Raw genomic sequence first — 26,114 nt, forward strand, 5'->3', positions numbered from 1 at the left:
GTTGTAAACAACTGAATTATTGAATCCTAAAGAAACAAAAAGATGAAATCTTTGTTGAAGAGTTCATAAGATAGCTACAGATCATATGCCGACAAATCTGAGTGAAAAATATCACATCAAAAATAGCTTCAGGCAAAATGTCATTATTACATTACAGAGCTCCTAAATGTTTTCAACATTAGCCCTACCTGCAAAAGGCACATGGGCCCATTCTGTGTATTTTGTTGCCTGAGTGATTTGCAGCTTTGTAGGCAACAAGAATCTGTGCAATTTCAGCCAATTTGTGTAGTGAAATCCTGCACTGTATATGAGTGCACAATGCAATCTGAGAGAACTCAGTGGCTCAAAATAAATATATCATGTCTTCAAATGTCTGGAATTAATGAATTTATATGCAAGCTCATGCTCTTTCTTGTCAGACACTACATATTTGATAAGAATGCTAGTCACATGTAGAATCCACTGGTGAAGGTTTGAGAATTCTGAACAAGGCTATAAAGAAATAATATAAAGAAAGCTCTTACCTGCCATGAGCCTGGAAATCCAAGTGCACAAACTGATCCTCCTGAGATACAGCTCTTTTGGCACGTTGGTGTTTTTGGTGTAAGGAATCCACATTGTAGAATAATCCTTCATAATGTCTAATGTATTTATTTAATGGGTTACCATAGAGACCTGAGGAGAGAATAAAATAAGCTCAGTATTTGAATTTTTCACAGAAAGCTTGTAGCATATATAGTGTTTTCTTTTGAATGTGGGCCAACACTACTTGACAACACACCCTTATTAAATTATTCATGGTCTCTTAAAAAAAAAAACTCTAGTATTTAGCTCAAATATAATTAGATAAAATCAAAGAATGCAGAAAAATACATCCTACCCATAAGTAGCTTTAATCGTTCATTCACTGCCTCTTAGCTGATGATATATAGGGCATATTCTCTCCTCTGGGGGTAGTTTTGTGCCAGAAAACATTGCAGCCAAATCCACTCGAATAGTAAATGGTTATACTGGCATTTTTCAGCCTAAAAATGCTACAGTAAATATTCAGACTGAAAAGAAAGCACCCCAAGTACACCACTAGCAGTTTCCCCAAATAAATAGGATGTAACAATAGCTAGTTAATAAGCCTTAGACCAGTGACCCCCAACCAGTAGCCCATGAGCAACATGTTGCTCTTCAACCCCTTAAATGTTGCTCCCAGTGGCCTCCAAAGCAGGTGCTTATTTTTGAATTCCTGGCTTAAAGGCAAGCTTTAATTGCATAAAAACAGGTACTGATAAACAGAGCCTCCTGTTGGCAGCAAGTCCACATAAGGGGTTAGATATAGCCAATCGCAGACCTTTTTTGGCACGCCAGGAACTTTTTGCATACTTGTGTTGCTCTCCAACATTATTTTATACTTCCGAGTGTGGCTCATGAGTAAAAAAGGTTGGGGACCCCTGCCTTAGACTAATAGCTCAAATTGCATGATGGTTACAGCTAAAATACATTACAACTCACTAAAAGCTACCTCCTTCTACAGTGAATTGAAATCATAATTCTTGTTTACTGGAATGTGGGCTCTGAGATAGCATTTTCATCAACACAGCAGACAAAACAAGTGCAAGCTAGTAATTAAAGCAACAAGATGACAGCCATGTACTGACTGCAGATTAAAGCAAGTTTTAGGGTAATAACACACAGGTAATCATCACCTATAACATGAACCAGCCTGTTGTCAACATAATTCATAATGTAAATGGGAACTGATCTAAAACAAAAACGGTTTTAATACTTTATAAAGAGTATTCCTTCTGCAAAAATCGTATCTAGTATTGATGAACAAAAGGCTTGTGTGCCATTGATCTAAAATCTAGCCTATGTTGAAACTATTGGCAAACTTTCCCTGCCTGTTTATTTTTATACCTATATTATGAATTACCAGGGTAACTCTTAAGGCCCCAATGCATGGACCGATAAAGGCTGCTGAAAGACCAAGTTGGCAGCTTATAGGCCCGTGTGTGGGGCCATCCGACGTACGTCCCCGATCAGGGCCGGATTTACATAGTGGGCGCCCCTAGGCCCACTACCATTTGTTGCCCCTGTCCCCTCCAGGGTGACAGGAGCAATGTGGATTGGCACATGGGAAATTTAAAAAATGATTGCATCTCCTGCGCATCCCCAGTGTTTTTGTACCAATGAGGGTGTGGTTAAACATGTCGCCCCCCTAAAATCCTGCCGCCCTAGGCCCGGGCCTAGGTGGCCTTTCCACAAATCCGGGCCTGTCCCCGATCGATATCTGCCCGAAAGTCGGCCAGATGCCGATCGGTCAGGTTAAAAAATCCCGTTGGATCACGGCTGCATCTTTTTCGTTGATGTGATCCCGCATCCGACCGCCCGTTTGGCCTCGATTCTGATCCGATCGTTGTCCCTAGGGCCCGCGATCGGATCAGCCCGATATCGCCCACCTTTACTTCCCCACTACAGCTCTAAGAAGAAAACTAAGAAATCATTGTCCTCAAGGAAGGACATCTGTTGTTTTTCCTTATCTTCTTGTAGCTACTTGCCCCTCTGAGAACATCTCAGTAAATGGATTCTAATGTCCTCTAATCTCTTGTCCCTCAGGGTCGGATAGAGCTCTGTGTAATCATTTATCTTTCATGCATGACAGCTCATCTCTATCTGTATTCGTCTGTCACTTCATTCCGTACTGCCGAAAAGGTTTCTTACTTTTCCAATGTAGGACTTACTGCTTACTATCTTTTAAGTTTTTATCAGTGAGAAATTTTCAGAGCTCAAACAGCCCCAAAAGTTTCATTAACAGCCCACATTAAATCAATATTTATAATAAATGTTACTTGCGTGAAATCATGTCAAAAGTGTCACCCATGAATAAATGCCAACAAAAATCAAAGCAATGGTGCTAAAGCTGCCAACTGTATTCAAAGCCCTGAAAACATACAGTTACATTATCAAATAGTGGGTTACATTCTGCTCGCAGCTACTAAGAACAAGAGTTGAGCAATGGCTGATTAAGGCACCATTGTGGTCATGACCCTCAACATTCAGTCACATTCTAGTCTCCTGCTTTGCTCTTGCACATCCCAGCATATCTGTGTCAACATGGCTCTTGTGTAAAGGGAAACTATTGCTACACTGAAAATATAATAGATACTTTTATCTCATGGAAATAAGAAACTTTCTAAAAAAAACAAAAAAACAAAGCATCTGCACCATTGCTGAAATAATCATGTAGCTCTTCTTACTTTCTTACTATCCCACCTCTGTCATTCTATATGCAGCTCTGTGACTGTGTTGGTTATTTTGAAACTTAACAGCTGGAATATACTAACCCCTTGGATGTTGCTCCCAGTGGCCTCAAACAGGTGCTTAATTTTGAATTCCTGGCTTCGAGGCAAGTTTTGATAAAAACAGCTGTACTACCAAATACAGCCTACTATAGGCTGCAAGTTCAAATAGGGGCTACCAATAGCAAACCATAGCCCATGTTTGACACACTCCCAGTAACTTTTTGCATGCTCATGTTACTGTCCAACTCTTTTTATATTTTAATGTGGTTCACTGGTAAAAAATATTGGGGATCCCTGCTCTAGGGAGTACACAACAATGTATGTGACCTAAAGTCAATCAAAGTCAATCTGACTGCACTCCCTGTATGAAGAGAGGCAGATTCCTTACAGAGGAATGTCAAATGTCAAAATGTAATTTAATTCCAAAACGTTAAAAATTTTAACTATGTTTAGAAAGGTTTCTATGGGATAAAGCTAATTTTAAAGGTTATTCTTGCAATAGTTCCCCTTTAAAATGCCTTTCTTCTGCAGAAGATTGACACTCCCTACTGTTGATATTTTTAAAGGAGAAATAAACCTTGCCAATTAGAAAAGCCCCTACCTACTACCCTAGTTAGTCCCTCCTCCCTGCTCCCCCCCCAGCATAGTTCGTTACCCCTGAAATTGCCCCTAAGAGTTTACTGCCCGTTGCTTATGTGCAGAGTAAGCATAGCTGAGCTCATGGGCGCCACCTTGTCTTTTGTAAGTGAGCGCCCGTATTGGTGCATGAGCAGTTGGAGTGGTCTTCCAATTTGTAGCAACTGGGCATGCACCAAAAGTGTGGGATATTGCCAAAGGGAAGGAAGAGGGCTCGAAGAAGATCAGAGATCCAAAAGATGGCGCCCACGAGCTCCACTGCACCGATACGCGATTAAAGATTAGCTGGCCACACACCAGAAGATCCATTTAATTCACCAGGATGGCACAAATCGTACTGACCTGATCATTTGACCCCTTCTCACAAAGGCTTCAGATTTGCACATTTACTGTCCTAAAGGATGAACTTTATAATGCAGTCAGTGTAGTGGGGTGGAGAAGGGGCAGTGGAGGCTAATGAGGGAGACAGGTTTGCGACAGTCAAGATGGTAGGTAGGGGACAAAAGGGTAGGGGAGCTGGTCCTCAGCAACAGATTCACGATTTTGGGTGAAGATGATGGGAAGGACAGCTCTGAACTGGCATTTATGGAGCACACTGACTTTCAGAGCACCTTAAGAGGCAGTGTCTCTAATACAGGTGGTGGGGGGAGTGCAAAGAAGGAAAGGCAGGTTCTAGTTATAGGGAATTCAATTACTAGAAAGGTGGATAGGATTTGCCACAAGGACCCTGATTGCCGAACAGTCTGCTGCTTGCCTGGTGCTAGGGTTCGGCATGTGGTAGAACGAGTGGACAGGTTATTGGGAGGGGCTGGTTTTTGCAGAGTCGTAAAGATGTGGGCTTCTCTCCCTGAATTCCCTGAAGTCGTGCTGGCTGATACATTCGATTTTTAGCAAGGGAAGGAATACAGGTTATGAAAGACAGCTCATAATACAAGTTGATCCAGGGACTAGTCCGACTGACATCTTGGAGTAAGGAAGCAATTTTTCCCCCTCTGAGGAAAATTGGAGAGGCTTCAAATGGTTCCCTGGATCAACTAGCAGTTAGGCAGGTTATATATAGACTTAAAAGGTTGAACTTGATAGAAGCAAGTCTTTTTTTCAACCTAACATACCGTTTTACTATGTATCTGTTAAGTTGTGTGCCTGCACCAGGGCTGCCTGCAGACACAGAAGACCTCAGTTATGACCAGAGGGGCTATTGTTCATATTGTTCGGCCTGCACTTATATGCAGGCTTAAAAACAGTCCAGTGTAGACTAAAGGTGGCCATACACGGGCCGATAAAAGCTGCCGACATACTGTGTCGGCAGCTTATTGGCCCGTGTATGGGGGCCCCCCGACGGGCTTCCCCGATCGAGATCTGGCCGAAAGTCGGCCAGATCTCGATCGGATGGGACAGAAAATCCCGTCGGATCGCGGGCGCATCTGTTCGTTGATGCGGTCCCGCGATCCGACCGCCCGTTTACCGAATGCTAGGATCCGATCGTTGGACCCTAGGGCCCACGATCGGATCTGCCCGATATTGCCCACCTCAAGGTGGGCATATCGGAGGGAGATCCGCTCGTTTGGCGACATCGCCAAACGAGCGGATCTATCCATGTATGGCCACCTTTAGCCTAAAATACTTCTAATGATAGGACTTTAAGGGCAGAGACATATGCTCAGACTCAGGGAGATGAGACGCCCATCGTAAAATCTCCTCTTCTTCGTGGTGATTAATCCCCCCAAACTGCCTTCCCGCTGGCTAGAATTTCTTGTGAGGCAACTTTGGAAAACTAAGCGCTCAAGAGTGCCATCCCGCAGGCAATTAGCCGGCGGGAAGTCAGTTCGGGGAGATTAGTCGTCCAGAAGAAGTGTGAGCGTATGTCTCTTAAGACCTGACAAAAATATAAACAAAATATTAACCCCCCCCAAAAGGATGAAATAGCAAGAATAAAAATATGACATCAGATACACCATTCAAAAGTAATAGCTCCTAATTAGAAAGTGGGGAAAAAGAGTGTTTAGCTCCTTTTATGGGAAAATTTTAATTTACTAGTTTCTTTCTCAGATAAACTACATTAAATATTACACTTGACACACTGTTAGTGCACTTTTGCACAAATTGATCCAATCTGTCTGAGGCTGCCATGTTTTAGCAAAACTTGCTTATACAGAGTTAGAAAAATAAAGGCAGGGGAAAAAAATCCAGTAGCATGAAAATTCAGCTAGCTGATCTCTTTCAACTCTACATTCTTAAAATGAATGCAATTCGTTTTAATACCTCTGTAAACATTTCTGGACAAAGGGCATATCTGAAAACACGTTTTCCTTCATCCCTGCTGAGAATAAACCACCAGAATTATTTGATGCTTCAAAACATTCTTTTTTTGCACAAAGTCAACTGAAACTACTGCATCTTGCTTGGTCAGACCTGAAACAGCAATTCTACACAAGAGTAGAAAACTGGCTCAACAATAGCATAGCAAAAATCATGCACAGACAATATTAGTAGCAACATAAATATGCAATAAACGCTCTCTGTTTCGGCACCCTACCCCCCCCCCCCAACTGCTAACCCCAGCAAGGAACAGCTTCCCTCAACCATTGTGTCAGGGAGGGCTGAGCTTCCTGTCATCCGGCCTGACTTCCACAGCCCTCTGAACCTCCAAATCCGGCTTTGCACCTCTGCCACTGTCCGGTTTCCTATTTTAATAAAAACTGCTTTTGCCGATCTGAAATGATCTTGCTATTAGTTCACTGGTACAAATACTCTAGTCAATGAACAGTCAGTTCAACACACTTGATTCATAGGAAGGGCAGAAAACACTGCAAGAAAGGAGACACTTTGTACTTGATTGGGAAGAGAGCAGTTCAGCAATACTGTTGTCTAGGATTTCGTGCCAATTTATAAAGGGGTAACAGTACACAAAGAAAGTAGCACACATAACCAACCTCACACTGACACCGTTATAAAGAGAAATGCTAACAATGAAGGTACAAAATGATTTTACTTAAGCCTGTGTCTTATAAAAATGAGTTTTATGTTTATAATTAAAACTAAACCCAAACAAAATGAATATAAACTTGTTCCGCGCTCTCACTTTTACAGTTTACAATAATTTTCCCACTTTCACTGCTTTCTGACATTTTAGACATATCAGACATTAAGGAGGTTATTTATTAAAGTCCAAATGCCAAAAATTCGCAAAATTCAAGTTTTTTTTTTAACTATAAAATTAAAATCGAATTTTTAGTGAAAAAAAAAAAATTTATGCCAATCTCAGAAATTGACATCAATTAAAAATTAAAAAAATATAAAAAAAAACACGTTCACATACTAATTATGACAAAAAATGTTACATAAAATGTGCTCCTTGTAAAACGGAATTAGGTTTTTACCTTGCTACATTTGAAAACTAGCGCTTTACATATAATAATTTAAATGTAATGCTTGACTGTGTTTTTTTCTATAAGCAGCACTGTTCAACTTTATACCATGCAGTGGGCATTTCTACAAATATCTTCCCAAAACATCACATAAAGATTCCCACCTAGTCCCTTCCAGTACTTCACATGGCTCTACTAGAGAACCACTCTTTCTGTATTGAAAAAAACTTGTCTGCCCTCACATTTCAGGAAGACTGGCAGCAATTTTGCTACAGAAGTGGTGTCAGCCTATATACTGTAGTAGACACATTGCTGCCAATCTTCCTGAAATATAAGGGCAGACAAGTTTTTTTTTTTCAATACAGAAAGAGGCCAAGAGGTCAACCATGAAGATGAACTCTGCCTTTTCAGTGTACAGGGAACATATTATGGGTCAAATTATGGCTTTTCTTGTCCTTTGAGTAAACTGGTTTAACCTTTAATTTTTTTGCTGGTGATTAGAAAAAAGGTAAACATAACATTATCCGATTAGGACATATTTAGTTCTGAACAAAAGAAGATTAAATGTTGAGAGAACAGGTACTAGTACTGTGAAGTATATCGCTCAAGATTTCCTCTCTTTTATAGTGATGGCACACAGGGAATTTTCAATAGTTTTGGAGCCTGTGATTTTAAGCAGCTCAGGAGCCAGCCCAGCCTCAGATCTGTACCACTCTTGGGGGGGGGGGGGGGGCTGTCCTCTGAACCACTGCCTTACAGAGACTAAAAGCTAGAAATAACATATACAAGCATAACTCTCTGTACACACTATGGGCAAATTTAGTGGGTTATCACAGTTTCCGCATAGTTTCTGATTTGGTAAAGAGAGGCAAGCAAATACTCTCAAACTATAACTAAATGCCTGCAACTGTGTCAGGCACTTTCAAACTGTGTCAGGCACTTTCAATGGATGGATAATTTTCCCACTTTCACTGCTTTCTGACATTTTAGACATATCAGACATTAAGGAGGTTATTTATTAAAGTCCAAATGCCAAAAATTCGCAAAATTCAAGTTTTTTTTTTTTTTTAACTATAAAATTAAAATCGAATTTTTAGTGAAAAAAAAAAAAACTTCTAATTTTTCAAGATTTATTAAACACAGAGAATAGAAAAAAATCCAGCATCTCAGACCTACCGAGGTTGTAAATAAGTCAATGGGAGAGGTCCCTATCCTATTTGGAATTTTCTGTGGTCTGCGCTGGAATTAGTCAGATAATAGTCAGATAAATTCGGACTTTGGTAAACAAGGCCCTTAAAAGAGAAGTAAGTTGTTTCACACTTAGGGGTGCCAAATGTTAGGCACCCCCAAGTGAATGTATTTACTTACCTGAAACCCGGGCCAGTGCTCCTATACGCATCTCCCGGCTTGTTCTTTCTTCAAATTTCCCGGGGCAGGCGCATGCTCAGTAGAGTGAAATAGGTGGCTTTTTAGTTAAAGTTTGGCTTTGCACTCTAATGTGCATGCGCATCTGCGACGAGAAAGAAGAAGACGGAAGAGGATCGTTCCATGGTGCTCCCTGGAATAACCTGGGCCGGTGCAGTTTTCTGCTGATAGGAGCACTGGCCTGGGGTTTCAGGTAAGTGAAATACAACCACTTGGGTGTGCCTAACATTTGGCACCCCAATTGTGAAACAACGTTCCTTCTCCTTTAATATCAGACTTTGGGGTTAGCAGAACTTCACTAGAACAGTTGTCACTCAGCTCATACCCCGTCTGTGACTTTCCTACAGCTCAGCACAGCTTTATATGTAACCAAATAGAAAAATATTGAGACCTGTCAGTAATCTGACATGAATCTCAAGACTCTTTCCTTCTCCAGTTTGCACACTATGTACATTAAATATGGCTTACAGGACATTTCGCTGGGCACCATGGCAAAGTGCTTGAAAGGGAAGGTATAACAACGGAGGTGTGTCAAAATATTAAAATATGGAGGGCCCTCTGGGTGCTATGGTTTTTGCCCACCTACCAAAAACAGGCAGATGAATTGTTTCCAGATAAAACTGATCATAATGAGCATGAAAAAGATTAGGACAGAGATTGTAAACTCCACTGGGGCTGATTTGAAAGATATAGAAGCTCTGTAAAGTACTGCTAAATATGGTAGCACTAAATAACCAAGAAAAATAAAGAATACAAGCCAAGTAGAAATTCTTGACTACAAAGCAAAATATTCTTGTGACATGCAGAAAAGTGTTTGAAAGTGGCAGTGTAATTTTGTAAGCCTGTCCCCTTAGCAGCTCTTCATCAGCACAATTTGTTTAAATGGGAGTTTTCTGATGATACACTTATGAAGTAAAACTGCTAATTATGCCTGTTGGAGCATTTCATTATAAACATCTCCAAAAGGGAACAGATTTCTTAGAGGACACCTGTAATTGGATTCCTAGTATTTTCCCCTAAGGAGTGATTTAAACAAGGTTATTAAAGGAGCACAAAGCATATGAAAAGCTTTGTGCTTTGGTTAGAGGGGCTGTGTCTGCCAATTTTTGGGATGGCTCATAACACCCTTCGTGTGACGAGAGGCATCAGAAAAACAGATTTTCATTTTCAATCGAGTAACTTTAAAGCAGTCTACAGTTCAGCAAAATTAGTCTAAATGATAACATTTCACTTATAGAAGTACCACAGGTAACCTTGCCCATGCAGGGTTTCTGAATACTGGTTCCTATGAAAGCTCTGCTCCCAGTTATACCAAACCATTTACAAAGCCATAAAGAAACATCAAAGGAAGGAAGCGGTGTCCAAAGTCGTACATTATATGGAAGAAACTAGAACATTTTTTTTTTTTAGAGTAAACAGAGTGTTTGACCGAAATTACTTGAATAACAAGAACACAGATTTAAGTAGTACATGGACCAACGCATTTCAAAACAGCAATATTCAGTTCTAGAACAAGACACAAAATAAAAATCTGAATGCAGCTGGGGGCCATCGTCCAAGAGAGCAACTGTGATGCCTCAGGAGCAAATGATGATCAAGAAAAAGGGACCCCTAAAGATGCAACATAGGCACAGAGTGTCAGGAAGAACGTCTACACAACCTGACTAAAAGTGGCCATATATGAACTGATAATATCTTACGAAACGGCGGGAGACAAGCCAGCCAATATCAGCAGAATACTTTGATATTGGTTGGTTTGTCAAACATCAGCCACTGATGCCACAGGTAGAATTCTATTGTTTCTACCTGTATATCTGACCAATTGTTCGCAGGAAAGATTGTAGTTGTTGTGTCTATGGCCACAATCATCTTCGGGTGATTCCCATTTAATGTTCTTGAAGAATGACTAAAAGGGAAATTAAACAGATGAGCTCATTTAGATTTAATAAATTTTTTAGTGCTGAAACAATGACTTCACTCTTTTTGGTAAACAGTGAGGCACCATGAGACCAGGTTGGATACTTCCAAGAATTGTTGTCTTGTGAACATATGCATAAGAGAAGCTTTTAAGCATGCATTTTACAGGCTCTGGTATACAGTAAGTCCACTTTAGGGTCCATCTAACCAATATAAACTGTAATGCATATGCCGCTTAAAAGTGGATCTTATACAACCTACTACGAAGGTGCTCCAATGAAGTTAAAACCCCACTACAACATATGGGGATTGCTTACAGAGGTGGAGGGGAGACTTAAAAAAATTTCAGATATGGTGGGGCAAGAAACAAATAAAAAAAAAAAAACCAACCAAAATCTACGGTTCATAGAATTTCTGAACAAAAGAGTAAAGCAGGCTTCAAATATGTCTACCATTCTAAGTTGGAACCCAAAATCATTTGTAAAATGATTGATTTTACCAATGTGCTTACATTACATGTAAAATTACATAACCCCTGTAAGCAAATAACTTTTTAGCAAGATTCAGCAGTCAAATCTGTAACTAAAAAACAGTGACTGGGTGACTCAGATGTGCCAACTCGTTTTACACATGTCTGCATTCATAGATCAGGGTGTCACTGCTGGTTCCAAGTAGACGGGAGAGGGAAAATACCTTCTTGCATCATATAGTCTCTGCTGGTAGAATCTGTAGTACACAGCTGAACACTTAGCCAATCTCAGAAATTGACATCAATTAAAAATTAAAAAAATATAAAAAAAACACGTTCACATACTAATTATGACAAAAAATGTTACATAAAATGTACTCCTTGTAAAACGGAATTAGGTTTTTACCTTGCTACATTTGAAAACTAGCGCTTTACATATAATAATTTAAATGTAATGCTTCACTGTGTTTTTTTCTATAAGCAGCACTGTTTAACTTTATACCATGCAGTGGGCATTTCTACAAACATCTTCCCAAAACATCACATACAGATTCCCACCTAGTCCCTTCCAGTACTTCACATGGCTCTACTAGAGAACCACTCTTTCTGTATTGAAAAAAACTTGTCTGCCCTCACATTTCAGGAAGACTGGCAGCAATTTTGCTACAGAAGTGGTGTCAGCCTATATACTGTAGTAGCCACATTGCTGCCAATCTTCCTGAAATATAAGGGCAGACAAGTTTTTTTTTTCAATACAGAAAGAGGCCAAGAGGTCAAACATGAAGATGAACTCAGCCTTTTCAGTGTACAGGGAACATATTATGGGTCAAATTATGGCTTTTCTTGTCCTTTGAGTAAACTGGTTTAACCTTCAATTTTTTTGTTGGTGATTAGAAAAAAGGTAAACATAACATTATCTGATTAGAACATATTTAGTTCTGAACAAAAGAAGATTAAATGTTGAGAGAACAGGTACTAGTACTGTGAAGTATATCGCTCAAGATTTCCTCGCTTTTATAGTGATGGCACACAGGGAATTTTCAATAGTTTTGGAGCCTGTGATTTTAAGCAGCTCAGGAGCCAGCCCAGCCTCAAATCTGTACCACTCTTGGGGGGGCTGTCCTCTGAACCACTGCCTTACAGAGACTAAAAGCTAGAAATAACATATACAAGCATAACTCTCTGTACACACTATGGGCAAATTTAGTGGGTTATCACAGTTTCCACATAGTTTCTGATTTGGTAAAGAGAGGCAAGCAAATACTCTCAAACTATAACTAAATGCCTGCAACTGTGTCAGGCACTTTCAAACTGTGTCAGGCACTTTCAATGGATGGTTTGGAGCATTTTTGCCTTTGCCTACGGTGCCTTAAACCAGTGCAAATCACCCAATATGTGTCATTGTTTTTAGAAAAACAACCGCACTCACACACAATATAAATCATGGTCTCTACTCCTCTTTAAAAATAACATTAACGTCCATGCAGATTAGAAATTGTGTTACTGATTAAACATCAGTCTAGTGAAGATAAGGAGACAATGCATACATCAAGTGGACTTTAATTAAAGATATTCTTTGTTTAGATGCATGTTCGATAGGCTAGAACTCCATGGAGTGAACGTTTAGGGTAAGGTCACACTGAGTGTTTCGTGGAGATGTAGTCGCCTGGCGACTAATCGCCTCGTCTTTGCGGCGACCAATCTTCCCGAACACCTTCCCTCACTCTGTGCTGGCTAAAATGAAAAATCGTCAGCGCAGAGTGTGGGAAGACGTTCGGGAGATTGGTTGCCGCAAAGACAAGGCGATTAGTCGCCAGGCAACTAAATCTCCCAGAAGCGCTCAGTGTGACCTTACCCTTAGGAAAAAATACTACTTTAACAAAATTTCTATTAGACAAGTACAATTGAGATTAGGTAAAGGGAACCTTTAATAGGACATACCAACAGACATGGCTTTATAAAATGGTTCTAGGCATCTTTGCTAAAGATGTTAATTCCCATAGCTTAAGTATGATATTCCGAAAAGTAACCAGAACCTTAGCACAATGTCAAAGAAGTGCAACATTATACATTGATCACTGACTGTTCAGAGTATCAACAGGTTGATACAATGGGTTTTTTTTTCCTTTGAGAACACTTGAGTTGATCGCTTAACACAGCACAGACTTTAAGTGAGCAAATACTAAATGAATGGAGGTATTTCTGTCCACCAGTTCATAATGCATGAAGTTGCTAACATAGATAATTGGGTCCCCACTGCTCATTAGGGCACCCAGGAATTGCATCCACAGACTTCTATTTCTGATGATGTAATTGAAGGTGTTTCCCTGCACATTTTAGGGTTACCTCAAAAAATTATTTGATGCTTTAGCTCTGAAGTGAAGTGCAAATAGAAATGTATGGAATGCCATGCAAGTGACTAAATGCAATTTGTTGACAAGAGAGATCAGGGGCTGACATACTATTATTAAGTGCAAACAATGATCTATTTGCATTCATTTTCTACCATGTAGTTTGGCTTTTTTGGATTCAGCAACCCCTTCTATTTGCATTCATTTTCTACCATGTAGTTTGGCTTTTTTGGATTCAGCAACCCCTTTATCCAAAAGATTTTTTTCCCATGTGTGAAACACGACTAACGGATAGTAGTTTGGGGGGGGGGGGCTCAGAATATTGCTCTACAGCTTGAACTGATAAAAATATAATAAAAGGTGATTTTAATCTGTAGCTGCTGTGTCCTATTGTTAGTGAAAATTGGAGGCTCAGGGAAGCACCACTAAAACTGCACCTTTGCAAACATTTGCTTAAGTGCTATTTTTACCAGGAAGAAAGTCAATTCAGTAGCATTAGCATTATTGCATAAGGAAAAGAAGCTTCAAAATCAAACCTGTACTGCTTTTCATAACAGGCCATTAATTTCAGGAACAAATAAACTCGCGGATTTTTGGTGTTGGTTTTGAAAGGGGCTGAAAATCTGCCCACTGAAATACGCAGGCCAAAAATCAACCCCTAAAATTTAAAAATAAATTCTAGCCTTACAAAGCATTTGTTTTTTAGATGGGGTCAGTGACCCCCATTTGAAAACTGGAAGGAGTCAGAAGGCGCAAATAATTCAAAAACTATAGAAAATAAGCCATTTGAAATGCTGCTTACAGTTGGCCATTCTACAGCATACTAAAAGTTAAGGTAAAGGTGAACCACTCCTGTCCTCCCTGCACCAAAACAACCATGAACAATCGTCTCAACCCAGGTGCAGATTTCAGCATGAGAATGCAAACGTTCACTTGTTTTGTTTTTTTTCTTCTCTATCTCTCTCCATCTCTCCCTCTCATGGGGGGGGGGCCACATCACAGATTGGAAAACTTTGACAATAAAAGCTGGATTCACACACACTAACTCAGAATAACACCATATGACCATCACAGAAATGCCATTTTTACATTTTTAGCAGAGATGGTTTTATTCTAATTATTTGCAGGAAATAATTTTGCATGGCACTTTATGTCAATAAGCCATTACAGAAGAATGATCAGGATAATTAAAAATAAAGACATTATCCTAAAAGTCTTTTTCTCTTGCTATAGTAACGGTTCACCTGTAAAAGTATTATACATATGCAGATCTTTTATGATTGTAGAACAATCTGCACCCACACACTTACATGCTACTTGAATTTTTAAGCTGAATATGAGCAGAATTTCGGAAGAGTTTCATATAGCATGTGGGTGTTAAAGAGAATATATTTATGTAAAGATGCGGGTCTTTAGCTAACTATAGGATTACAGAAGCAAAGCTAAATAAGCCACTAAGTCACGGTGCTACTGTGTTCCCGAAAAGTAAAATAAAATGTGTTTCCGAAAAAGCAAATAATTCTAAAACTACAAAACCAATTGAAAAGTTGCTTAGAGTTGGCCATACTATAACATACTAAAAGTTACCTTAAAGGTAATCCACCCCTTTAACCTGCTGCAGCAGGGTTTTCAGCAAATATCTGTTGGTCATGTCACTGGCAGGACTCCTGCATAGGCAAATAAACTGCTGACTTGGTCTGGTGGTCGAGACCAGCAGCTTCTATGAGTGTTTATGGCCACCTTACAAGAGAACTAAAGCTTAGCTAAGGAAGTAGGGTTGAAATATTGTAGTCTATGTTTTGAGCTTCTATACAGGCCTGAAGTAACCACAGCCTTTATTTGTGTCTCCAAAGATGTCCCCAGTAGTTCCCCATCATCTTTTCTACAGATTCACTGCACATGCTCTGTGCTGCTGTCAGTTACCTGAGCTTACGGATTGACTCCCAAGATTCTGAATACATATGAAATAAATGTCACAATATAAGGCCGAGGCCGATTAGCAAATAAACATTGATGCATGGCATCTCAGATACCAGCACAACACCAACAACCTCATTTTCTGCTTGACAATTTTCTAAGCTTAGCTTCTCAACATCTGTTGAATGTTCAGGTGGAAGACACCCCTGCAAAATCCAAGATGGGAAATTCCTGTGATAACTTTGAAGGATTGGATCATTACTACTATAGAGAAGTTTAACCTGTAGGCTGATTAAGTAATTTTAATATATAAAATACGGTATTTCTAGCCATATTTAATTTTATGGTTTCGTTTATATCCGACAAAGCTGGTGACAGTCTCCCACTGAAAATAGTCAGATCAGCAATACATGCAGAGAAATTATTGGCGGCTGACAGAAATCTTTTAACCTGGCCGATCATCCAAACTACCGATCTCCGTGGGACGAAAAACATTGGGACTCTCCACACAAAGTCTGAAAATCGTACGAATCGAGGATTTGAGCTTAAGGCTACAAATGTATTGCAATACACTGCCTTGCAAAAGTATTCACCCCCCTATTCACCTATTTTGTTACATTCCAGCCTGTAATTTAAACGTTTCTTAATCTTATTTTATGTGATGGATCTGCACCAAAATAGTCTAAGCTGGTGAAGTAAAAATATATAAAAAAACTGAAAATTTGGAATATGCATATGTATTCACCCCCTTTGCCATGAAGCCCCTAAAAATACTGGTGCAAACAATTACCTTCAAAAGTCACATAATTAGTGAAATGAAGTCCACCTGTGTACAATCTAAGTGTCACTTGATCTGTCAGTATAAAACACACTTTTCTGAATGGCCCCAGAGGCTGCAAAATGGCACAACTACAAACCTGCAAAGAAAGGGCCGCCCACCAAAACTCACAGACCAGACAAGGAAGGCATTAATCAGAGACAGCACAGAGACCAAAGGTAATCCTTTGCAGAGTTTCACTGCAGAGACTGGAGTATCTGTCCATAAGACCACAATAAGCTGTTCACTCCATAGAGCTGGGCTTTTATGGAAGACTGGCCAGAAAAACGCCATTACTTAAAGTTAAAAATAAGAAGGCACGTTTTGAGTTTGCCAAAAGGCATGTGGGCAACTCCCCAACTGTATGGAGGAAGGTGCTCTGGTCAGAGGAGACTAAAATTTAACTTTTTGGCCACCAAGGAAAATGCTATGTCTGGCGCAATCACAACACATCCCATCCTCCCAAGAACACCATTGTGAAACATGGCGGTGGCAGCATCATGCTGAGGGGATGTTTTTCAGCAGCAGGGACTGGGAAACTGGTCCGAGTCGAGGGAATTATGGATGGTGCTAAATACAAGGATATTCTTGAGCAAAACCTGTGTCATTATGCCTGTGATTTGAGACTGGGACGGAGGTTAACCTTCCAGCAGGACAATGAACGAAAGCATACTGCTAAAGCAACACTCACGTGGTTTAAGGGGAAACATTTAAATGTGTTGGAATGGCCTAGTCCAGACCTCAATCCAATTGAGAATCTGACTTGAAGATTGCTGTTCACGAGCGAAAACCATCCAACATGAAGGAGCTGGAGCAGTTTTGCCTTGAGGAATGGGCAAAAATCCCAGTGGCAAGATGTGGCAAGCTCATGGAGACTTATGCAAAGTGACTTGCAGCTGTAATTGCCGCAAAAGGTGGCTCTACAAAGTACTGACTTTAGGGGAGGTGAACAGTTATGCATGCTTAAGATTTGTGTTATTTTGTCCTATTTGTGGATTGCTTCATAATAAAAGTTGCAGGCATGTTCTGTAAATAAAATGGTGCAAACGCTGAAAAAAATCTATTTTAATTCCAGGTTGCGTGACAACAAAACATGAAGATGCCGGGGGGGGGGGGGGGGTAAATACTTTTGCAAGGCACTGTAGCTACTTTTTAGTACTCATCTTTCTATTCAGGCCCTCTCTGATTCATATTTCAGTCTCTTATTCAAATCAATGCATGGTTGCTAGGGTATTCAAATCAATGCATGGTTGCTAGGGTAATTTGTGCCAACTAGAGAGCTGCTGAAAAAACAAGTCAACAACCACAAATAATAAAAAATGAAAACCAATTGCATATGGTCTCAGAATATTACTCTCTACTATAACCAAACTCAAACAACACTTAAAAAAAGTTTAATAAAATGAATATAAATATATACATTTCGAGTTAATAAAACTCCATAAATATGGCCTGCCTTTAGGAAGTAACAGTCTGACCAACATATATTACTCTTTTTTTTAACATTAACTTGGAAGTGTGGCTTTGTTTAAATTGCTAGGTTGTAAAAATAATAATGCAAGATTATATTCACCTACTATTCTTTCCTGTCCTCCATAAGGGCCCTGTAACATTGAATAGCTCCTAGTCAGTTCTATGGAAACTGCCTGGGCCCGTGGCTGTACTCGTGGGTCAGACAGCCTGTGAGTGTATCCCAATACACTCAAACACAGCTTTCATTAACAGTACAGGTATGGGATCAATTATCCGGAAACCCGTTGTCCAGAAAGCTCTGAATTACAGAAAGGCCATCTCCCATAGATTCCATTTTATACAAATAATACAAATTTTTAATAATTATTTCCCTTTTCTCTGTAATAAAACTGTATATTGTACATGATCTAAAAAAACTAATATATAATTAATCCTTATTGGAAGGAAAACCAGCATTTTGGGTTTATTTAATGTTTACATGATTCTCCAGTATACTTAAGGTATGAAGATCCAATTACGGAAAAATCCTTTATCCGGAAAACCCCAGGTCCCAAGCATTCTGGATAACAGGTCACGTTAACGTAGCCCATACCTGCACATATTTCATCAAGCAGTTTGAGAAATTATAACCATACTGCCTGATAGAATATTTATGGGCAGCAAACAGTATCTGTCTATTTGGCTGACAGGCTACTCAATGGAAAACTTTCAAGGGTCACCTAGGAATAGTCTGATCCTACAGCCATGTGAAAGGAAAACAAGGAGTGGCATTTCTTGCCAGACAGGAGACATACAATTATTTTTGAAGTCGGTTGGCCATAATGCTGCCTTTCCCTGTAGATATTTTTCAGAAGAGGTCTACTGTACTTAAGCGGCAATTGTCGAAAATAACTGCAAACTGTATGATACTTGTGTTTCACTTGATAACATTCAGAACACTCTAAACGCTTTGAAAATGGTGATCTCTTTCCCGTAGTATGGTTTTTTCCTCATCAAGAGAGGTACAGACAATATTAGACAAGTATTTCCTTAAAAAGCAACTTTCATACTAAAATCTGAGAATGATATAGCATGGTAGTCAACAGAAGAGCAGTTTCAGTACTTTTAAATAAAATGCTTCAAATGTTATTTTGTGAAAAAATAATTATAGGCCTCAAACAACCACAAAGAATTTTATTTTCCAGGGTTCAATTGCTGTTGCCCCTTATGGCAAATAACTGGCCAGGTGAATGTGCAGCCTGTTTGTTTCCATGGAAGCACAATGTTTCTTTGAGAAAATAAAGGTATAGAAATTCTTTGTATTGAATTTCTGATGAGTCACCTTGTAGCTCAGAAAGTTCTGAACTTCATCTTATATGTACTGTGCAAAGGGCTAGTCTCGTAATGACACAGTTCAGGAATATAAAGAGCTAAAGATGTATAAAGAATTTAGTTTTTAGAAAATGAATCTTTTGCAGCAATGCTGTAATACAGCTGTGTAAGGATGAAGCAGGCATAGTTAGTTCAGTAAGCAAACCTTTTACCTAAAAAAGTTTTTCATAAAATCCCATTTAGAAAGATGAAAAAAAGGCAAAACAGCTTCAAACACTGGCTTCAGACAACTATAAAGATACATTAATTACAGTTTCTGTTAGCTAAAAAAAACACCATTAATCAGAAATATTTTTTAAACAAAAACAAAATTTGTTACAAAGGTAGAAGTTTAAAAAACAATACCTTATGCTCCATTTTAACCTAGAATAAACCCAAGCAAACTGCAAGACAAATGTTTTGAAAGGTTTTTACTTAATTTTAAGCATGGTGCTCCAAACTACAAAAACATCCCCAATATCTAAAAATAGTATGAGGTCAGCTGAGCTTTGCTTTTTTTTTTTTTGCTTTTTGCTGTGGCTACCACTATAAAAAAAGTCTCTTTAAAACAATATGAACCAAAGTATCCACCACCAGAGAATTTTTCTATTCCTCTAGCGCTTGTATTTGGAAAAAGTAAGATATCCACTTCAACAAAGTTTCTCAAACTGTGAGGCTCTACTGCAAATCCGGTGAGACTCAAAGCAACATATGATCTTGAAAAATAATGATTACCAACACAAAGAAAGCATGGCTGGCACGCAGGATTTAAGCACTTCTTAAAACAGACTTGCTTAGGCATTAAAGACTGATTTAGAGAGGCCGTAATGTGGATCTGTATGTGGCATGGAGTGTGCACCAATAATAAGTCTGATTGCTGCTTCTAATCAGTGGAAGTCGACAATCTCTTCTAGTGCATTTATGGCTTTTTATTTTTAAATGTGAAAACAGAGTCTGGATATTCTTGTACAGCAAACAAAGTGGTATAGGATCTATTATCTGGAAAGCTTGAGACCAGGGCATTTCCAGGTAAGGGATGTTAAGATAGTTTGGTTCATCATACTTTTAAGTCTGCAAAAAAATAATTTGAACAAAGCCAACAAAATTGATTTCCAACTAATATGGATTTAGGCAGCTTAAATAAAAAGTAAAATGTATCATTATTAAAGAATTTATATAGTGGCATAAACAAACTTTAGTTTTAACAATAACTGTGGGATCTGCTGTTACTTTTTTTCTTTTTAATAGGTTTTTATTTAGCAGTTGGCAATACAGGGATTTGCTTATAACAAGGGTATACAATAAATAACATTCTAGAAATTTACCAACATTACAAAAGTACAGATTACACATCCAAAGTACTAACATTGGGTATTCAGAATTCTTTCGGTAAAGGATAGCCATCAAGACAGTTTTCCCACACCTTTTCAGGGATTTGCTGTTACTTTTAGTTAATTCACAAGCAATAAAATAGTTGAAATACAGCCTCCAGCATACTTGTGTTATCTTGGGCAACTCCCTTCCTGTAACAGAGCACTGACTGAAAACAAATCAGCTGCATAACAAGAAAAAGCTGTAAAAAAAATTAATTTCATAATTGTTTATCTGCCCTAGCATTTACACTTTCCCTGCCATACAATATTCCCCAAACATTAACTTTTGGGTACTTTTAGGTTTACCTAGGAAAATTATATTTTGTTTATTTTTGGGATATATATAGTTCTAAATAAATATAAACAGAGAAATGATTACATATTTTTCATAAAAATGAAATATAAGGTAAGGATATTAAGAACTATAATGTAAATACATTATTTTTTGAAAGCCCTCTGTCTTCATATACACTTTCTGTAACAAGATAGAAGGTATTCTAAATACATATACACTGAAAAAATAATGTTTCTTCAAACATAGGTAAAAACACTGAATGTTAAAAGCCCTATATCTTCCAATACTGCTGTATGAAATAAGTTGTTTTACAGAGATTCCTAACTTGCAAACAACAATAAACACACAGTAGTACGCAGTGCTGCCATCAAGGAGAGACAAGCAGGACATCTGTTTGATGCCTTGAATAAAAAGGGGGTCCTAAAAAGTACAGAAAACATGTCAAGGCTTGGCCAGGCATTTTTATGGAATCCCATAGTTCCATACAGCCAACATGCCAGTACGAAAGAAAATTTTCAAAACACAATACCAGAAATAAGCATGCTTTAGACTGAAAGGCAGAAAAAATAAAAAATGAGTATGTGCCTTTTCAGACCCACAAAAATTACACTGTGCATGCAAAATTTACTTGGTCAACACTTCAACCCCTGAAAATAAACCAATGACTGCATTTTATCTCATCATAACCCCAAAATAACCCATACAGAAACCAAATACTGAAAAGTACTTTTTGAATTCCAAATTACCAGACTAAACCTTTGCTAAAGTATGTTTTCATATTTATAAAAAAAAAAAACCCAGAAAACATGCAGTTTTCAATATATGGACTCCTGTACATTCTTGTAAACAAACAAAAAATCAACCTAGATTAAAATCAAACCGCTAAACCAAATTAATAAAACAATTGACAATAAAACGTCACACACACACAAAAAATCTTGTGGCCTAGATCTCACACACAATAAGAGTCTGTAAAATGATCAAAATAAATATACAGGTATGGGATCCGTAACCCAGAAACCAGTTATCCAGAAAGCTACGAATTATGGCAAGGCCATGTCCCATAGACTCCATTTTATCTAAATAATCCATATTTGGGGCATATATGGGACATGTTATCCAGAATACTTGGGACCTGGGGCTTTCAGCTTTTCAGTTCAATTGTTTTCAAATTGGTCCCAGAAATAAATACTTTTCTCAATTACTTTCCATTTTTTATCGTTTACCGATTTGTTTTTTAATTTAAATTTAAAGTTTCAGTCTGGCATCTGAGTATTTCATGTGCAGACTCTAACTGTTACAATTTTGCAACATTTAGTTAATACATTTTTAAAAAGCATCTCTGCAGTATTAGCAACTATTGTATCAATTCTAACAGCTGCCTAATAAAAGTCAGGGATTCTACTCAGCAGGGACAAAAATAACATGTATCAATTTAAAACAGTTAAAGGACACTTTTACACTTCAATATTAGAAAAATAGTCACACATAGAAAGTAATTGAAAAAATTTTCCGAAACCAACTGAACTGAAAAAAAGTGTTGGAACAACCCCTTTAAGTCTACTATAAATTCATGTAAACCTTAAATAACCCCAATATGCTGGTTCTGCTTCCAATAAGGATTAATTAGATCTTAGATTGTATCATGTACAAGGCACTGTTCTATTTTAACAGAGAAATAAAATCTTTTTTAAATATTTGGATTATTTGGCTAAAATGGAGTCATGGGAGACAGCCTCATCATAATTTGGATCTTTCTCAATAATGGCTTTCTGGATAACGGATCTCATACCTGTAATAAACTGTGTACTTGATCCAAACTAAGATATAATTAATCTTTATTGGGTTTTTTAACCTTTACATAGTTTTCTAGTAGACTTAATGTAAAAATTCAAATTATGGAAAGATCCATTTTCTGGATATTTCATTTTGTATTCCATTACATTGTAGACTTCTGAATATATTAAGGACCATGCAATGCATGAAGACCTATCTTAAAAAGAAAAAAAAAAAAAGCAGAATTATTCTGATTATTAAAAGATGTGACTGCTTAAAACAAGACTAATTTCAATACAAAATGACTGGAGGCAAATTGATCCAATAATCTACTGGCAAAAGGCAGAATGTCACGCAACCAAATGACCAACTAATGCAGGTGATTCAATATCCCAATGGAGACCTAAGAAGTGTTTTGATCCAGACACCAAGCAACCCTGCCATGTGTTTTTTTTCTTAGTGTTTGTGTCCACGATACTTTTACAGAAAGGAATTTTCCCCCTCGCTGCAGTCAGCTGACTGACAAAGCCTTCATTTATTCAATCCCCCCCTACTACTATGAACAATGCCAAACATTCCTGTGCACGCATGCATAAGAAGAAAATAAATGAAATAATGACATCATTACATCTAGCTGAGTTAGTGCAGACTGCAGCAGAATTTTACTGGAAAATGACAATCTTATTAAGCCAAGAGGATCACGCAGCCAGCATTAGATGTTGGCATGGTGTTATCATTGCATTCAAATCATATTACAGTTAACCTCACACACCAAGAGCTCATTGCAACATGGGTCAGATTTTGCATACAACCATTTGGAATAAGCACTCTGTTCCTCATTTATGTCCTTGGTTCCAGCACCTCTTTGTTCCATATACATATAATGGGCAAAAATATGGTAAGGAAAAACAGCACCGACCCTTTCCAGGCAAGGACAGCTTTATGGTACAGGGAGGTTGGGGTTAAAATGGTTAAATCGTTCACAGCTCATTTGTGACTTTAAAAAAAAGGAGAGGGGGGGAAGGAAAATAACCCAGTAACACAAAAACAACAGCTTGAATGGCTCTGGGTCTTGTAATGCCTGAAGCCTCTATATTTTCTTTATTCTCTCCCACAACCGCCTACAGAAGAGAGTGCTGGTACGTCTGCAGCAATTTTCTCCTACACTAAAGAAGCTGGCTGTCCTCTGATGACACAGCCAAGCACACAATGCACAACAACAACAGTAATCTTTATACTGTACACAGAAGGCTCCCAGACAGATGGAACTGAATGGGTACCCCATATAAATGTGCATTTGGGAACCTACAGAAGAGAGCTTGTTGGACTCAAACTCTTTAACAGTAACTGGCACATGACAAGGTGCTGTGAGATTACAGGATCAAACTCAAGGTCCACCTGAATAGAGAAAACAATGCAAGAAGAGCTATCATTAAAGTGTAACTATAAAGTGCCAACATAGTCCACAGCAGAGGAAAAGTGGGACAGGGGGAAGACTGGCCAGTGTTAGTGGAAAATACAATGCAAGGCTGTTTCCAGCACTGGAAAGAGATAATAGCAGCTTTCACTTATTCCTCTCCGATTCTGGAACGGGAGCTGGAAACCTGTTATGCTACAGAACTGCGACTTCCAGTATCTTTATCTCTGCAACAGCTGGAGCGCCAGCGACCGTCTCTCCTTATCGGAAGAGCACAGACAGCGGCTGAGAGCGGACTGAGCGTTTGCAATGAATGTACCCGCAGGCTAGAAGGTGCCAGTCAGTCAGCAGCTCAGCTATGGGCGCGCACCACAGACACAATGAAAGTTACACAAAGCCTCGGCAGATACCGGAGGCCGGCCCCGCATGTCCATCTGTCCAGGCTACACTTGGCTAAGGGCAGGAATTGCGTGGGGAGAGCGACTGAGCAGTGGCCGAGCCTGTATGTCGGTCGAGACAGTGGTTGTGCCATATCTCCAAGTATTGATCAACTCCCACAATCCCCCCTCCCCCCAAGAGCAGTGACACCCGCCGCCGGAGCTCATATGTCTATGGAAAGCCGCAGCGTTGTGGGTAAGGGCACCTTTATTTCCCTTGCACAGCTCTTCTCCCACCCCACCCGGCTCAGGTAATGAATGAATGAGCAGAGGGGTCAGCCCCAGTGTCTTTCCTCACCTCCCGCACTGGCAGCCCAGGACAGCAGGAACACGAGCCTCAGCAGTCCCATGATCAGGAGGGTCAGCAGCAGCAGCACTCGTACATTGACCCCTCAAGCCGTATTCTCTATGAGCTTTCTTTCTCCACCCCTCCGGCTCCAAGGGAAGCGGAAGCTCCGGTGTCCCGAACGGCGCTATCTGACTGGGGGAGGGGCCACAGGGCGTTACCGCCCGCTGCATGGCGTCATAAGGCCCTACCCCCAAACGAATGCTCCAATCGCTGGCTGCCAAATAGTGGCCTGTCTTTATTTACACTTCCGGTACCAGATTTCATGCTGGAACAACACTCCCGCCCGTAAATAGGGTGGGGTGGAATACGTCGTATACGTGAAATGATAGATTCGATTTTGACTTTACACATTGTGGTCACGACACCATAATCACGCCCACGTCATTGTGTCTAACAGCTGTCTTGCAAGCAGTGAGCACAATGATAAAATACTTATAATCTGCTGCCAATCCGAGATATTTGTAAAGACATTTTCGCTTCCTGTTATCCCTCACATCGTTCCGCTTGTTATTGGCCGGGCAATATGTTCCTAAATGGTTTCCGGAAGCTAACGTTTCGCGTGTCCTGCTTCTAGTCAGGGATTGGTTCATGTAGTCCTGGTTGTTGCTAGGTAGCTTTCTGGGGTACAGGGCCTTAGTATTATCTACTGTAATGTAATGGACTATAGCGGAAATAGAGAAACTCTGGCACTCAAGACAAGTGAAATGCAGGGTTCCCCCTTGCTTTTTATTTCTTGTGCGAACGTGCAACATTTCGGGGCGAACCCCTTTATCAAGCATACATACTGACCACAGTGCAGACAATAGAAAGAGTGACCAATTCAATTAATTAGCATACAAAATTACCAACATTCAGTTTGAAAGGCAAGGCTCTCGACCAATTACCTAATAGTATGTGAGAATTTTTTTTAAAAAAAAAACTTTAAAAACAATCACAAATTATTTCAGAAAGAAAATGTTATTTAAAACAGCAAAAATTCTGTGAAAAGTCCAATTGTGCCAGGGCATTCAATCCCTTCAGAGTGCTAAAATAAACCATGTAATAAAGATAAAAAAAAGATACAAAGTAGTTAGGCAACTGCCTATTATACTAAAAAAATAAAAACATTAAAAGGTAACAATTTTGTACCAATTATGTAACCACAAACTTGCCCTAATACAGAAAAGACAAATTACCTGTCCCTGGAGAATACACAAGAATTTTCTTATCTGTAAAAAACATGAAAGGAACAAGATTATTCATAGCAGGCTTGTTCACAAATATATTTACAAAAAGTTTAAACAAAGCAGGACAAGTTATATTCCTCATTAAGTCCTTTTGGGCTCCTGGATTGGAGTAACCAAATCCAGTAGCACTCTCTTTGGAGTAGCATACGTTTTTTGTCCTGAATGCCCTGGCACAATTGGACTTTTCACAGAGTTTTTGCTGTTTTAAATAACATTTTCTCATGA

General features: G+C 39.1%; 1 protein-coding gene across 1 annotated transcript in view; it reads right to left on the reverse strand.

The window, feature by feature from the left end:
- Positions 1-24,664, reverse strand: part of adam10.S (ADAM metallopeptidase domain 10 S homeolog) — a 72,483-nt gene extending 47,819 nt beyond the window's left edge. Inside the window, 2 exon segments of the mRNA NM_001090443.1 lie at positions 525-675; positions 24,613-24,664. Of these exon segments, the coding sequence (NP_001083912.1) occupies positions 525-675; positions 24,613-24,664 (203 nt within the window).
- Positions 24,665-26,114: the final 1,450 nt, after the last annotated feature.

The sequence above is a fragment of the Xenopus laevis genome, chromosome 3S, assembly GCF_017654675.1.
Source record: "Xenopus laevis strain J_2021 chromosome 3S, Xenopus_laevis_v10.1, whole genome shotgun sequence".
Lineage (NCBI taxonomy): Eukaryota > Metazoa > Chordata > Amphibia > Anura > Pipidae > Xenopus > Xenopus laevis.